Source organism: Colobus angolensis, unplaced genomic scaffold (assembly GCF_000951035.1).
Source record: "Colobus angolensis palliatus isolate OR3802 unplaced genomic scaffold, Cang.pa_1.0 Scaffold37, whole genome shotgun sequence".
NCBI lineage: Eukaryota > Metazoa > Chordata > Mammalia > Primates > Cercopithecidae > Colobus > Colobus angolensis.
Genome location: NW_012117043.1, coordinates 5,373,163 through 5,387,828, shown reverse-complemented (window position 1 = coordinate 5,387,828; position 14,666 = coordinate 5,373,163). Strand labels below are relative to the sequence as shown.

At 42.9% G+C, this 14,666-nt stretch overlaps 1 protein-coding gene across 1 annotated transcript in view; it reads right to left on the bottom strand.

The window, feature by feature from the left end:
* Positions 1-1,814: 1,814 nt before the first annotated feature.
* The window catches only part of TEX14 (testis expressed 14), a 167,127-nt gene continuing 154,275 nt past the window's right edge, over positions 1,815-14,666 (bottom strand). Inside the window, exons 26-31 of the mRNA XM_011953776.1 lie at positions 11,407-11,484; positions 10,214-10,313; positions 6,623-6,715; positions 4,588-4,697; positions 2,934-2,985; positions 1,815-2,183 (exon numbers count right to left, since the gene is read on the bottom strand). Coding sequence (XP_011809166.1) covers positions 2,147-2,183; positions 2,934-2,985; positions 4,588-4,697; positions 6,623-6,715; positions 10,214-10,313; positions 11,407-11,484 — 470 coding nt within the window. The 3' untranslated portion in view covers positions 1,815-2,146. The remainder of the gene's footprint in view (positions 2,184-2,933; positions 2,986-4,587; positions 4,698-6,622; positions 6,716-10,213; positions 10,314-11,406; positions 11,485-14,666) is intronic.

Here is a 14,666-nt window from a genome sequence, read left to right as displayed (position 1 = left end):
CCAGGTGTGGTGGCCCATGTCTGTAGTCCGAGCTACTTGGGAGGCTGAGGTGGAAGGATCGCTTGAGTCCAGGAGTTCAAGGCTGCAGTGAGCCATGATCATGCCACTGCACTCCAGCCTAGGCAACAGAGTGAGATTCTGCCTCTAAGAAAACCAAACTTTTCTTCACCTAGTATTATTTATAAACTAATTCGTTTTCGGGTGTTTTTTCTCTGGTTACAACAGCAAGCAACTGTTTCCTTACTTTAAAATGGTCAAATAGATTTATACCTTCTTATCTTATCTGTGCAGGCTAAAATTTCTGAGTGCAAAGAAGTATGAATATAACCATCTACAATAAGAACTATTCAGTTTTCACAAACAAAAGACCTACTATTTACTCACCAAGACAGAATAATAAAATGTTAGCTGACTAGTACTGCACAACAGCACATAGCTTCTAAGAAAATGTTTTTATTCATGGCCAGGCACAGTGGCTCACGCTTGTAATCCCAGCACTTTGGGAGGCCAAGGCAGGTGGATCATTTGAGGTCAGAAGTTTGAGACCAGCCTGGCCAACATGGTGAAACTCCGTCTCTACTGAAAATACAAAAATTAGCTGAGTGTGATAGTGTGCACTGTGGTAGTGCAAACCTGTAATCCCAGCTACCCGGGAAGCTGAGGCACAAGAATCACTTGAACCCAGGAGGCAGAGGTTGTAGTGAGCTAAGACGGTACCACTATACTCCAGCCTGGGCAACAGAGTGAGACTCTGTCTCAAACAAAAAGAAAGTAAAATGTTTTTATTCATCATGAAGATTTCAAACTGGAGGTAGGTGAAAGTATATAAAAAATCTGCATGGCCAGGCCTCACACCTGTAATCCTAGCACTTTGCGAGGCCAAGGGAGGCGGATCATGAGGTCAGGAGATTGAGACCATCCTGGCTAATATGGTGAAACTCCATCTCTACTAAAAATACAAAAAATTAGTCGGGTGTGGTGGCATGCGCCTGTAGTCCCAGGTACTCAGGAGGCTGAGGCAGGGGAATCGCTTGAATCCGGGACTTGGTGGTTGCATTGAGCCAAGATCGCACCACTGTACTCAAGCCTGGGTGACAGAGCGACTCTGTCTCAAAAAAAAACAAAAACAAAAAACAAAAAAAACTGCACATGTGCATCTGGCCAGTGGTTACAACAGGCTAAATTAGAGACAATGCTATGATCTTAGTGGTACAATACAAAATATATGGAGATAATATTTGTTCACCTTAATGAGTTCAAACTATCTTAGGACTTTATTGCTACCTATACTTACTTTTTTTTTTTTTTTTGGAGACAGGGTCTCACTCTGCACCCAAGCTGGAGTGCAGTGGTGTAATCATGGCTCACTGCAGCCTCAACCTCCTGGGCTCAAGTGATCGTCCCACCTCAGCCTTGTAAATAGCTAGGACTATAGACATGCACCATCATGCCTGCCTAATTCTTTAATGTTTTATAGTGACAGGGAACTCCCTCTGTTACCTAGGCCAGTTTCGAATTCCTGGGCTCAAGCAATCCTCCTGCCTTGGCCTCCCAAAGTGCTGGGATTATAGACGTGAACCACCACATCTGGCCACTACCTATACTTTGATTGTGTGAGCCAATTCTAGCTGGAATGGGAATATGGCACTCTCAGCTGCAGTTCTGTTATGAGACACAGATGACTGGTACCAGTATGTATAATGGGTGGTAGCAGTAGTTGCATATTTGTCAGAAATTGAAGCCTCTTTGGATGGCAGTTCTCCCCACAACTCCCAATAACTCAAATTCATAAACATATCTTACACAGCGAAATCTGTTATTAAAAGTAAACATTTTATTATATAACACGAGTTAAAGTTTTTGAAAATTAACATCAACAAAACCAAAGCCATTCTAGGCACAACCAAAAATTTTTACAATCAAAACTACCTCTCACTTTTCAGAAATCTGACTGAAAACAAATGGTTGAATGTGCTGCTAACAGAGAGGGCCAAACGATGATGTCCATTGTGGCAGCTGAACAAAGGGAGACTTACAGAACTGGAACTGCTGCCCTGATAGCAACTGAAGCAGAAAGAGAAGAAAGTAGCTCACAACCAGGACACTTAAAACTCAGGCCAGGAGTCCATCTACGATCCAATTACAGTCAGTCTGACAAGTCACTCTGATCCAGCACGATTATCCTATGCACATGTTTTTTAAAGAACAAAAAAGGAAGTTTCAAGTTGGTGTGTATGTTTTTCAAAGACACAAACCACATCCTCTTTCTACTCAATTAAATTCAAGGGAAAGGGATTTTGGTCTTTATAATCAAGGGCGATTATGACCAACAGTGTGTCATGGAAAGGCAAAATTACTAAAAAGCAATTCACAGCAGCATCTTCTGTATTCTCTCCATATTAAAACTGTTCTTTTTTTTTTTTGAGACAGAGTCTTGCTCTTGTCCCCCAGGTGGAGTGTAATGGCGTAATCTCCGCTCACTGCAACCTCTGCCTCCTGGGTTCAAGTGATTCTCCTGCCTCAGCCTCCCAAGTAGCTGGGATTACAGGCACCTGCCACTATGCCTGGCTAATTTTTGTATTTTTAGTAGAGACGGGGTTTCACCATGTTGGCCAGGCTGGTCTCGAACTCCTGACCTCAGGTGATCTGCCCACCTCGGCCTCCCAAAGTGTTGGAATTACAGGTGTGAGCCACCGCGCCCAGCCTAAAACTGTTCTTATGCTGACTCTATCACTTATTTAATCAAAGTTGGCATTAATTTCACTTTACATTTTAATTAACTATAAACAGTAACATTTTAAAAATTGAGCAACTTTGTCTAAATTCAAGTCTTTGTCATTAATGTGTATTTAGACACTGGTAAATGTTTTTAATTCTGCTTCTGTTGTCTATAAACATGACTTTTGATCTACAAACGTCTCATATCTCATTACCTGGATGTTTCGGACCAACCTAGTCGCTTCCAAAAACAGGGTTTTAGTTCATCTTAATGAAATATAAGAGGAAGGAAAAAACAACACGATTGTTTTCTAGGTCAAAGGGTGCCAGTATTCATATTAGTGCTCCCTCTCATTTAGGGTAGACTGTTTTACCTACAATGGTTGTTATATTCTGCCAGATAGACTCTTTCTAAAAACACAGTTTATGGGTTCCCCTCCTAACATTCTATAGTTTTCTGCCACAGCAATGGACACTAATGACACTAATTCACAAAGTCCCTGTATTATCTTCTCAGTGAAATCAATACTATTAATAGCTAAATATCTACATGCTCTAGGCCCTATTGCAGTCAGGGTTCTGGAGGAGACAGAATGTACCCATGGCTGGTTCAAATAAAGATCCTTAATGAAGTGACTACATACAGAGGTTTATTTAGAGTTAAGGGAACAAACAAGGAATGTCAAGGCATCCAGTGATTAGCAGCAGTGGGAAGCCTAAGTCTGAAGGAACTGAGTGTTGGAGATGAGAGGTCAGTTACCAGAGCCTAATGAGAGCTGGAATTGGGATGAATGGGCTGCCTACAGAAGCCGCACTTGTGGAGGGACACCAGTTCTACAAGGTACAAGGTGCTGAAGTAAGCAGGGAGGCAAAGTAATACCCCCAACTTCTCTCTAGCCCCCTTAATCTTCTGCTGGGGCCTGTCATTGGCAAACAGGAAGTGCAGGAGATGCAGTCCACTAGAGTCAGCATTCTGGGGCACAAAGCAGGGCAGAGATGGGGAGAATGAGAAGGAAATCAGGAAGGGATGAAAGGAATACCAGATGATCTGAAAGAGTTAATGTCTCTTACTTCCCTGAGTAGGAAGAACTTAAATATGGGACAGCATTTTTATAAAGGGCATATCAGAAGCCTTCAAGCTCTATCAGAATAGTTTTAAAATTAAGGTTAATTTATAATTTTCACATTACTTGTAGACTCCATTTAAAGTCCATAAATGTGATTTCTTACTGGATTTTGAAGCATCTATGTGAGCTAAATTTAAAACTCTTTTGAAGATGTTGGACAATTAGAAGCAAAACATCGGCTGGATGCAGTGGTTCACGCCTATAATCCCAGCACTTTGAGAGGCCAAGGTGGGCAGATCACCTGAGGTCAAGAGATTGAGACCATCTTGGCCAACATGGTGAAACCCCGTCTCTACTAAAAACACAAAAATTAGCTGGGCGTGGTGGCGCGCACCTACAATCTCAGCTACTGGGGAGGCTGAGGCAGGAGAATCACTTGAACCCAGGAGGCAGAGGTTGCGATGAGCTGAGATCGTGCCACTGCACTCCAGCCTGGGCAACAAGAGTGAAACTGTCTTAAAAAAAAAAAAAAGAAGCAAACGTCTCTCCAGACAATGTGCAAGATAATGATGATGACACTGGGCAAAAGCTTGCTTTGGAAATAGAATGGATGTTATTACTGTTTTTGTGATAAAGCTATGATTGGCAATTAACAGAAAACCTGGGCTGAACTGCAGGGAAAAATAAATTATCAAAGGCAGGAGGATTATGTATAGCATCTGGGAAACATTTCTAAATAACTTTGATGCACATCAAAGCCCAAGGACTACAGACTACATTATAAACACTCATTAATTCATACCTTCTTCAGAAGTCCCTAAAACACTCTCTGATTTCCTTCTCTCTGGCTTGATGCTATCTTCCCTTTTTCTCTTGTCTTCACCAACTTCTTGATCTTTGATATTTGTCTCCCTGTAACAACAATGATTTGGGGAATCAAAACATATGCACAACAGCCAAGAAAACAGGACTGTACTCAAAACAAAACAAAAAAAAAACAACAACAAAAATATAATAGCTAGCACTAACAAGAGTGTTCTCTATGGACCAGGCATTGGTTTAAGTGCTATAATTTAACTCATTTAATTATAACTATATAAGGTAGTTACCACTGCCATATGGTAGTTCCCATTAAGCAATGAGGAACTGAGGCACACAGAAGTTAAATTACACATCTAATAATTCCTAGAGCTGGAATCTGACCTCAGACTCAGTCTGCCCTAGACTCTGCTTTCAACCACTATGCTACATTGCCTCAAAGGAAAAAAAAGGCATTTTACTTAAATTTTGATTGGTGTCCTTTTCAAAACCATCATTTATTTTATCATCTTATCTTCATTTCCCGAAACGCTCTCCTAAGTGAAATATGTAAATAATTTAAGACCACGTTTGTCAATCTATTAAGCAGAAACCATCCCCTCGACCCAACTGGAAACTCCTTATAGGCGGAGCCATCTTATCCCTCTTCGTGGTACCTCCAGCCCCTAGCACAGTGCTTTGGACATTGTCAGTGCTCGGTGGATGCTGGTTGAACCAAAATAACATTGTTTAGGCATTATTCTGTTTTCATGTGGTGGATAGTCAAAACAAAATATGTAAAATGAGAGAGAAAATAAAGCCAGCTACAGTGAAAAGGATTTTTCCCCTCTTAATATTTTCCCACTAATAGAATCACAGGCTCAAGAGTTGGAGGAGGCCCTTGGGTTGTCTTCTGCCCCCGTTCAAATGCCCGAAACAGGGAATCATCCAGCCACTGCCTGAGTAGCAGTAACCATTACTAAAGTAAGTGTAAAGGCAGGCAGCTGTTCCCTTTATCAGATAGCTGTGGCTATTAGGTTTGTGCTTTACTGAATAAAAATCTGTTACTCTGCAATTTCTAGTCACTAATCAGTCTTCTGGGGCAGAAAAGTAAGCTGACTCTCTTCACTTCACAATATTTCAGGTATTTGAGGGCAGCTATCAAATTCTCCATTCCATCTGCTCTTCTCAGGCTGAGCTTCTCAGCTCCTTCAGCTGTTCTCATATGACATGGTTTCCAGATCTCTGACTGTTCTGTGGCCACACTCGTATTTGTTAATATCCCTTTTAAAATGTGACGCCCAGAATGGAGCCCCACATGGGTCCTAGGACTCCTCTAAGCAGCATATTACTGTCATCTGGACAGTACATTTCTGTATATCCAGCATCAATGCTGCATTGACCTTTTCAGCATTTCATCAAACAGGCCTCACAGAGTCATTGCCCATGCCTTCCTCAGGAAGAATTTCTTGACTTCTCATCATGTCTCAAGATGCATGGCTCAGTTCTGGGCATACAAAAATAAGACATACTTCTTGCCCTCAGTAAAATTATAGTGAGCAGAAGCTTCTGATGAAAACTTAAATTAGACCAGGTCTCACACATTCTGTAATTTTGGATCTTTGACCTTTATCCTTTACAGAATCTAACATTTCCACCTGTCAAGATGATTTTGAATCCTCAGACTATTACTCATCACATCAGCATTCATTCCTAGATTTGTGTTATCTAAAAATTTGATAAGCATGCCTTTTCTGATTTCATTCAAATGACTGATGAAAATGTCAAAGGTAGCAGGGTCAAGATACAGCAAACTTAGAAGCCTCTGTCTATACTGATATGAATCTGCTAATCAATATCTTGAGTACTGTGGGTGGTCAGAGGAAGAGGGGCAAATATGAGTGCAGACAGGTGGAGTCAGGACTGGCTTATCTAAATCAATGTAATGCCATCACCAGGCATTCATTCTCCAAGAAGTCTAAAACTTAGCCCCACTTCCCAAAAAAGAAAAAAAGGATTCCCTCTTGGGGAACAATAACCTTTCAGAGCCCTTGGGAAGGTCTTGTAGCTCCATGGTCTCCTCAGGTGGCTGCAGCCATCTTTCCAGGTCCTCATCCAGAGTAGAGTGAGCTCTGTTCAAGGACAAGTGAAGAGGATGGAGACAACAGTCATTTCCCATCTCCCTTGACAAAGATGCATAACACTTTAGAGTAGAAAGGGACCTTAAAACCTGTGCTTTCACTATACGTATGAAAAAATGAGAGTTCAGTGAGATTGTGTCTGGAGTCGTAGAGGTCACTTAGATCTGACTTAAATATGCACTGGTCGGGCGCAGTGGCTCACACCTGTAATCCCAGCACTTTGGGAGGCCGAGGTGGGTGGATCACCTGAGGTTAGGAGTTTGAGACCACCCTGGCCAGCATGGTCAAACCCCATCTCTACTATAAATACAAAAATCAGCTGGGCATGGTCACATGCACCTGTAATCCCAACAACCTGGGAGGCTGAGGCAGGGGAATAGCTTGAGCCTAGGAGGTGGCAGCTGCAGTGAGCCGAGATCTGTACTCCTAGCCTGGGCAACAGAGTAAGACTGTCTCAAAAAAAAAAAAAAAAGAAAAAAGAAAGAAAGAAGAAATATGCACTAAAACAGTCCTTTAACCCCTTGACAAAAAGCCTCAGCACCTATTAAGATCACTGCTTCCCCAAGTCTGATGGTAGACTCTGTTCTCAATTCTAGGTCACTGAGTCAGTTTTCTACCCGAGGCTAGAACTATACATGCTTTCCTACATGTTTTCCCAAGAAAAGGCTAGAAGATGCAGGGTAGAGTATTTTAAGAAGGCCTGAAAATCCTGCCCATCTGAAAAAATATCTTCCACTCTGGCTTGGTGCCTAGATTGATCATTCACAGCACTGAGATGACTGAGCATCTGTGGAGCATCTATCTGTCGTCAGCACTGCTGGCCCTTTTGGAAAAGGAAGAGACAACAATAACAGTAGCTAACTTTTGATCACGTAAAAAGAGCTTAATTTTTTTTTTTTTTTTTTTGAGACAGAATCTCGCTCTGTTGCCCAGGCTGGAGTGCCCTGGCACCATCTCAGCTCATTGCAACCTCCGCCTTCCAGGTTCAAGCGATTCTCCTGCCTCAACCTCCTGAGTAGCTGGGACTACAGGTGTGTGCCACCATGCCTGGCTAATTTTTTTAAAATATAATTTTAGTAGAGATGCGGTTTTGCCATGTTGGCCAGGCTGGCCTCAAACTCCTGGCTTCAAGTGATCCACCTACCTCGGCCTCCCAAAGGGCTGGGATTATAGGTGTGAGCCACTGTGCCCGGCCCCTGTAATGCCAGCACTTTGGGAGTTCAAGGTGGGTGGATCACTTGAGTTCAGGAGTTTAAGGCCAGTCTGGGCAACATGGCAAAAACCCCATCTCTACAAAAAATACAAAAATTAGCTAGGCATGTTGGCATGAGCCTGTAGACCCAACTACTTGGCGGCTGAGGCAGGAGGATCACTTCAGGCCAGGAGGTCAAGGCTGCAGTGAGCGGTGTTCATGCCCTATTGCACTCCAGCCTGGGCAACAATATGGGACTCTGTCTCAAAAAAAAAAAAAATTGCACTAAAATATTACTTATCTTGCTACTGAGTTTTTTTGTTGCTCCCTTCAATTTTGTATCCAAGGAGTGTATCTCCTGAGCTCACCTTAACCTAGTCCTGGCCCCGAATAATAAGACAGAGGAGGTGACCTGAAGTAGTTTACCCTACAACACAGGTAAAAAGAGAGCTCCAAATCAGGAACAAAGTCAGGTTTCTTGAGGCAACCTTGTACTTTTAGACTGAATTGTCTGGATGACTGCCCCCATTTTCTCTTCTAAGGCCTCTAACTAAAATGTTTTGAAAGAGACTGAAACTGTGTTTGCCTAACAAAATGAAGTAAAAATAAACAAACAAAACCCTAAAAACAACTCAAGAGAAAATAACAACAAATAACCCTATTAAAAAATAGGCAAAGAGCCAGGCATGGTGGCTTGCACCTGTAATCCCAGCAACTTGGGAGGATGGGGCAAGAAGATCACTTGAGCCTAGGACTTCAAGTTCAGCCTGGGCAACATACAGCCCATCTCTAATTTATATTTATATATATATATATGGAGAGAGAGAGAGAGAGACAGATCATACATATATATGTATATATAGATATCATACATATATGTATACATATATACCTGTATATATATAGATCATACATATATATATGTATACATACACACACACATATATGCATACATACATACACACACACACACACAGCAAAGAACTCAGACATTTCTCCAAAGAAGATATACAAATGGCCAAGAAGCATATGAAAAGATGTTCAAAATCACTAATCATTAGGGAAGGGAAAATCAAAACTACAGTGAGGCACCACCTCACACCCATTAGGATGGCTACTATATTTAAAAAAAAAAAGCCTCCACCCCCACAAAAAGAGAGAGAAAATAGCAAGTGTTGGCAAGGATGTGGAGAAACTGAAACCCTTGTGCACTGTTGGTGGGACTGTAAAATGAGGCAGCTGCTATGGAAAATAGTGTGGCAGTTCTCAAAAAATTAAAAATAGAATTACCATATGATCCAGTAATACCATTTCTGGGTATATATCCAAAAGAATTGAAAGCAGGATCTCAAAGAGATATCCGTACACTCATGTTCACAGTAGAATTCTTCACCATAACAAAAGGTGGAATCAACCTAAATATCCATCAACAGACAACTGGATAAATGAAACATATTTCTCAGCCTTAAAAAGGAAGGAAACGCTGACACATGCTACAACATGGATGAACTTTGAGGACATTATGCTAAGTTAAAATAAGACAGTCACAAAAAGACAAATACTGTATGATTTCACTTACGTAAAGTATCAACAGTAGTGAAACTCAGAAACAAAAAGCAAAATGGTGGTGGCCAGGGTGTGGGAAGAAGAGAAAATGGGGAGTTTTTTTCCTTGTTTTTTGTTTTTTTGAGACAGAGTCTCACTTTGTCGCCCAGGCTGGAGTGCAGTGGCACCATCTCGGCTCACTGCAAGCTCCGCCTCCTGGGTTCACGCCATTCGCCTGCCTCAGCCTCCGACTAGCTGGGACCACAGGCATGCACCACCATGCCCAGCTAAGTTTTTGTATTTTTAGTAGAGATGGGGTTTCACCATGTTAGCCAGGATGGTCTGGATCTCCTGACCTCGTGATCCGCCCACCTCGGCCTCCCAAAGTGCTGGGATTACAGGCGTGAGCCACCGTGCCCGGAGAAAATGGGGAGTTTTTAAATGGGTATAGAGTTTCAGTTTGCAAGATGAAAAGGTTTGGGACATTACTTGCACAACAATGTGAATATATTTATTAATGTGATTGGAGCTTGCACTTAAAAATGATTAAGATGGTAAATTTTGTTATATACATTGTATCACAATTAAACATTTTTAAAGCAAAAAAAAGTAACCCTTTAGGAATAGGGGCCATTAGGATAGTATGAAAGAGGACCACTTTTTTCCTTTCTTATTTGTCAATATTAGAAAACAACTAATATAAACTAATACAATTTTTAAAATCCTTTCAAAAGTCCAGCTTTTCCTGTTACCTCTCTGTATCCTCTCCGAGATCTCCAGTTTCTTTGGACAAAAGCATACTACTATCTTCTTTTTTACTGTCAGTTTCTTGTTCTTCTAAGTGCCTTTGATCTAAAAGCAGTTGAAAGAATTAACTTTATTAGAACGAAAAAAAAAAAAACTGAGAAAGGTTGCCTTAAAATAGAGTTCAAAAATTAAGGCCAGCCGGGCGTGGTGGCTCACGCCTGTAATCCCAGCACTTTGGGAGGCTGAGGCGGGCGGATCACGAGGTCAGGAGATCGAGACCATCCTGGCTAACACTGTGAAACCCCGTCTCTACTAAAAATACAAAAAATTAGCCAGGCGAGGTGGCGGGCGCCTGTAGTCCCAGCTACTCGGGAGGCTGAGGCAGGAGAATGGCATGAACCCTGGAGGCGGAGCTTGCAGTGAGCTGAGATCCGGCCACTGCACTCCAGCCTGGGCGACAGAACGAGACTCCGTCTCAAAAAAAAAAAAAAAAAAAAATTAAGGCCAATCAGTGGTCCCTGAAGTGTGCAATGCATTAGCTCCCCTCTTCCCATGAGAGCAGGGGGCCAGGTGGCAGTCTGCAGGCCACCTGTATTTGCAACAGCTGCTTCTGGGGTCTTGGAAGCTTTTCAGTGCCAGGTGAAGCTACAGGAAACCTTGCTTGTGCCAAGGCTCAAGGGAGACAGAGGAAGCAGAAGAAAGAAAGGGCACATAAAATAGGAGGCAAGCAACCATGAAAACAAAATGCACAAATTTACTTTGGGGACCATCTTGTTCTCCACTTGTTAGATGTTTCTAAGTTGGAGTTCCAGGAAAGGAATTTGGGTGGGGAAGGGATGTACCCTTTAATGTATGCCAAGCATTTTACATATGCTATCTCATTCCTTCCTGCCAGCAGTCCTATAAAGGGAAGAGGACTAACATTTGCTAAGTATTTGAAAATGTTAGTACTTGTACATGGCTCTGTACATGGAGCTAATATGTACTTCATGAGACAGAAATTATTGTCCCCATTTTACAGATTAAGACAACTGAGGCTCAGAAACAGTAAAACAGCTTGCCATACAAGTAACTATAAAGTCAGACTTGAGGTGGAGTTGTGCCTGACCTCAAGGTCACACTTCCCTATATGTATCACTGTGTTGCCAAGGACAGCGTTACAAGAACCTGATGAAAAGGATCTAGGTAGTTCACTTACCATTTGCAGTGCCTCCTGCATCACTTGCTGTGTTCTCATGCAACACCGTGGATGAGCCCTGCTGCTGTTTCAAGAGCTCTGTCACAACACAAAAGGCAAAGGAAACATTTCCTCCCTTGCATGTCCTGCCATTCTCTAGAGCAGTGGTTCTCGAAGGGTGATCCTTAGACTAGCAGTATTAACATAACCTGGAAACTTGTTAGGAATTCTCATTCTCAGGCCTCATCTCAGACCTGCTGAATCAGAAACTCTGGGGGTCTAGCAACGTGTGTTTTAACTAGCCCTTCAGGTGATTCTGATGCCTGATAAAATTTGAGAACCACTGCTTTAGGGCATTCCAGGTTTGAAAGGAATTCTTCAAGCATGACAAAATCCCACACAACAGTCAAAATAGAAATGATGATGATCATACCTAACACTTGCAGAACCCTAGGTGTCAGGTTCTGTTTGTAAGCACTCACGTACATTAATTCAGGATGAATGTTCACAATTAATCTTCACAACAACCCTCTGAGATAGACTGTTATTGTTACTGCTATTTAGCAGATGAGGAAATTCAGGTTAAGGAACTTACCTAAAAATCACACAGACAGTAAGTGGCAAAATTGGGAACTGAATCCAGGCAGTCTAGCTCTAAGGTTTATGCTCTTAATCTCTATTTTATAGTCTCTCAAAAAGTAACATCAAAACAATCTAAATGTTTTCCCATCTCTATTCGCCTATATTTCATATTTTTTACCTGGTTTATGAAAAGACAGAAGGCAGGCTGAGCATGATGGCTCATGCCTATAATCCCAGCATTTTGGGAGGCCGAGGCAGGTGGATCACTTGAGGTCAGGAGTTCGAGACCAGCCTGGCCAACACAGTGAAACCCCGTCTCTACTAAAAACACAAAAATTAGTCAGGCATGGTGGCACACATCTGTAATCCCAGCTACTCAGGAGGCTGAGGCACAAGAATTGCTTGAACCCAGGAGGTAGAGGTTGCAGTGAGCTGAGATGATGCCACTGCATTCCAGCCTGGGCAACAGGGTAAAACTCTGTCTCAAAAAAAAGAAAAGAAAAGAAACAGAAAAGATGGAAAGCAAAGAATATCCATCATTTCCAGTTCCTAAAGAAATACACAGCCTGGCCAGGAGCAGTGGCTCACACCTGTAATCCCAGCACTTTGGGAGGCTGAGGTAGGTGGATCACCTGAGGTCAGGAGTTTGAGATCAGTCTGACCAACATGGTGAACCCCATCTCTACTAAAACTACAAAACATTAGCGGGGCGTGGTGGCTCATGCCTGTAATCCCAGCTACTCGGGAGGCTGAGGCAGGAGAATTGCTTGAACCCTGGAGGTGAAGGTTGCAGTGAGCTGAGATCGCTCCATTGCACTCTAGTCTGGGCAACAAGAGTGAAACCCTGTCAAAGGAAAGGAAAAAGGAAAGGAAAGGAAAGGAAAAAGGCAAGGCAAGGCAAGGCAAAGCAAGGAATACTCACTAGACTAAGACAAGCATCTGCTAACTCAGTATGCTGCTTTATCCTCAAAGTGCTCTGCAAAGCAGAGCAAGCTGGGAGGCAGCATAGACAAGCCACCCTGAGCTCGTTGGCATGGTCCTCTTCTGTGCTGGTGCAGGTCTTCTCCCTTCCTGCAGTGCAGGAAGCAGCCCTACCTGGCAGCCATGGGTGTCAAGGGTCCCCATAAGATCATTTAATATAATTTGAAATTTTAAAAATCAATTTTTGTCCTTGTTAAAAGTAGTGCAGATCTTAAACGATCATCTGTATCCTAGTTCCAAAGAACCTTCCACTTTATGCACCTGTCAGGAGCCTAGAGCTTTGGATGTGAGCCCTCCAAAATAGCAGTTGAGAGTTCCAGTAACTTCCCAAATGTCTCTTTAGGGGAAACAACAGAGTGATGATATATAGTAATTGGGCAGGCAAGCCCATTATCAGAAGAAACTACTCAAGTGCCCTCTGCCCTTTGTCTTTCTGCAAAATTACCGACCCATCTCAAAGTGCAGACATCACCTAGAAACCCATAAGCTAAATGAGGCCCAGATAATTCCCATAAGTGAAATGAGGGAAGGCTTCTGCAGACTGTGCTGGGGTGCAGCAGCACCATGAGGCCAGAGTCCATGACAAAGTCTGGTAACACAGCTGCTTAAATGGAGGAGGTGAATGGAAGGTTTACACAGCAACTATAGAGGGAAGACAGCAGGATCCAGAGAAAAAGTATCAGCTATGGTCAAACTGCAAAGGAGCCTACAATACTGCCTTAAACCACGACCAAGAACAAATGATACTAAGAATCTACCTGAGCAGAACACGTGTGGAGTGACCTCCACTCTCAGCAGTTCTGTTATTTTAAGGAGAGCAACTGGAAAGGAGGAATTTAGAAGGACTGCCTGGGGAATCCCAGATATGGAAAGCAAGGGTGGGAGTGTGGGCTCTAAGAGCCTGACCCAACAACCCTGTGACTCTACAACACTGTGGCACTGGGGGAGGGGTAAAGTAAAGCAAGAAAGGTCCTATGACCATGGAAAAAGAAAGAAACCAAGGAAGGTCTGACAGCACTGACTGGCTCCACCCACGTTCATCAGGCCAAGGGACAGGAGCTAAGGGTTATGACAATAAGCCTGGAGAGAGCTGTCCACTGAGTCAGACCTGAAAATTCTGATTTACCTCCTCCTTTATGAAACACAAAACCTCAGAGACCCTGAAAACCAAGGGGTGCCCCTCAGGAAATTCTCTATAGGTCCCACAACAAGAACTGGACTATCCAGAGTCTGATGAGATGCATTTTCTGAGGGTGAAGGGCTGGTTGGCCAGGCTGTCAAAAAGGAGCAGTCAGGTCTTTCCTAGGAAAACAGACCACCTGCCCCCAGTTTCCATAACCATGCAACATTTACTTTCAGCATCAGACCAGCTGGACAGGGCCAGCCAATCAGCTGCAAAAAATATTTGGTTGGTACTGCTCAGTCTCTGCCTGAAAATTCTGGTATCTTTAAGTTTTGTGCCACTGATTTCCCTGTTCTTAGGAAGGGGATTTATTCACAATTTCAATACCTTTAATACCTACAGCTAATGGCAAAACTGAAAGCACAGGTGTCTTGGCCTGGGCAGCCAGACCTCAGGCCTCAAAGGAAGGGCTGGTTTGGTCTGAAAAGGAGATAAGAACTCCTTTAATAGGCCGGGCGCGGTGGCTCAAGCCTGTAATCCCAGCACTTTGGGAGGCCGAGACGGGCGGATCACGAGGTCAGGAGATCGAGACCAT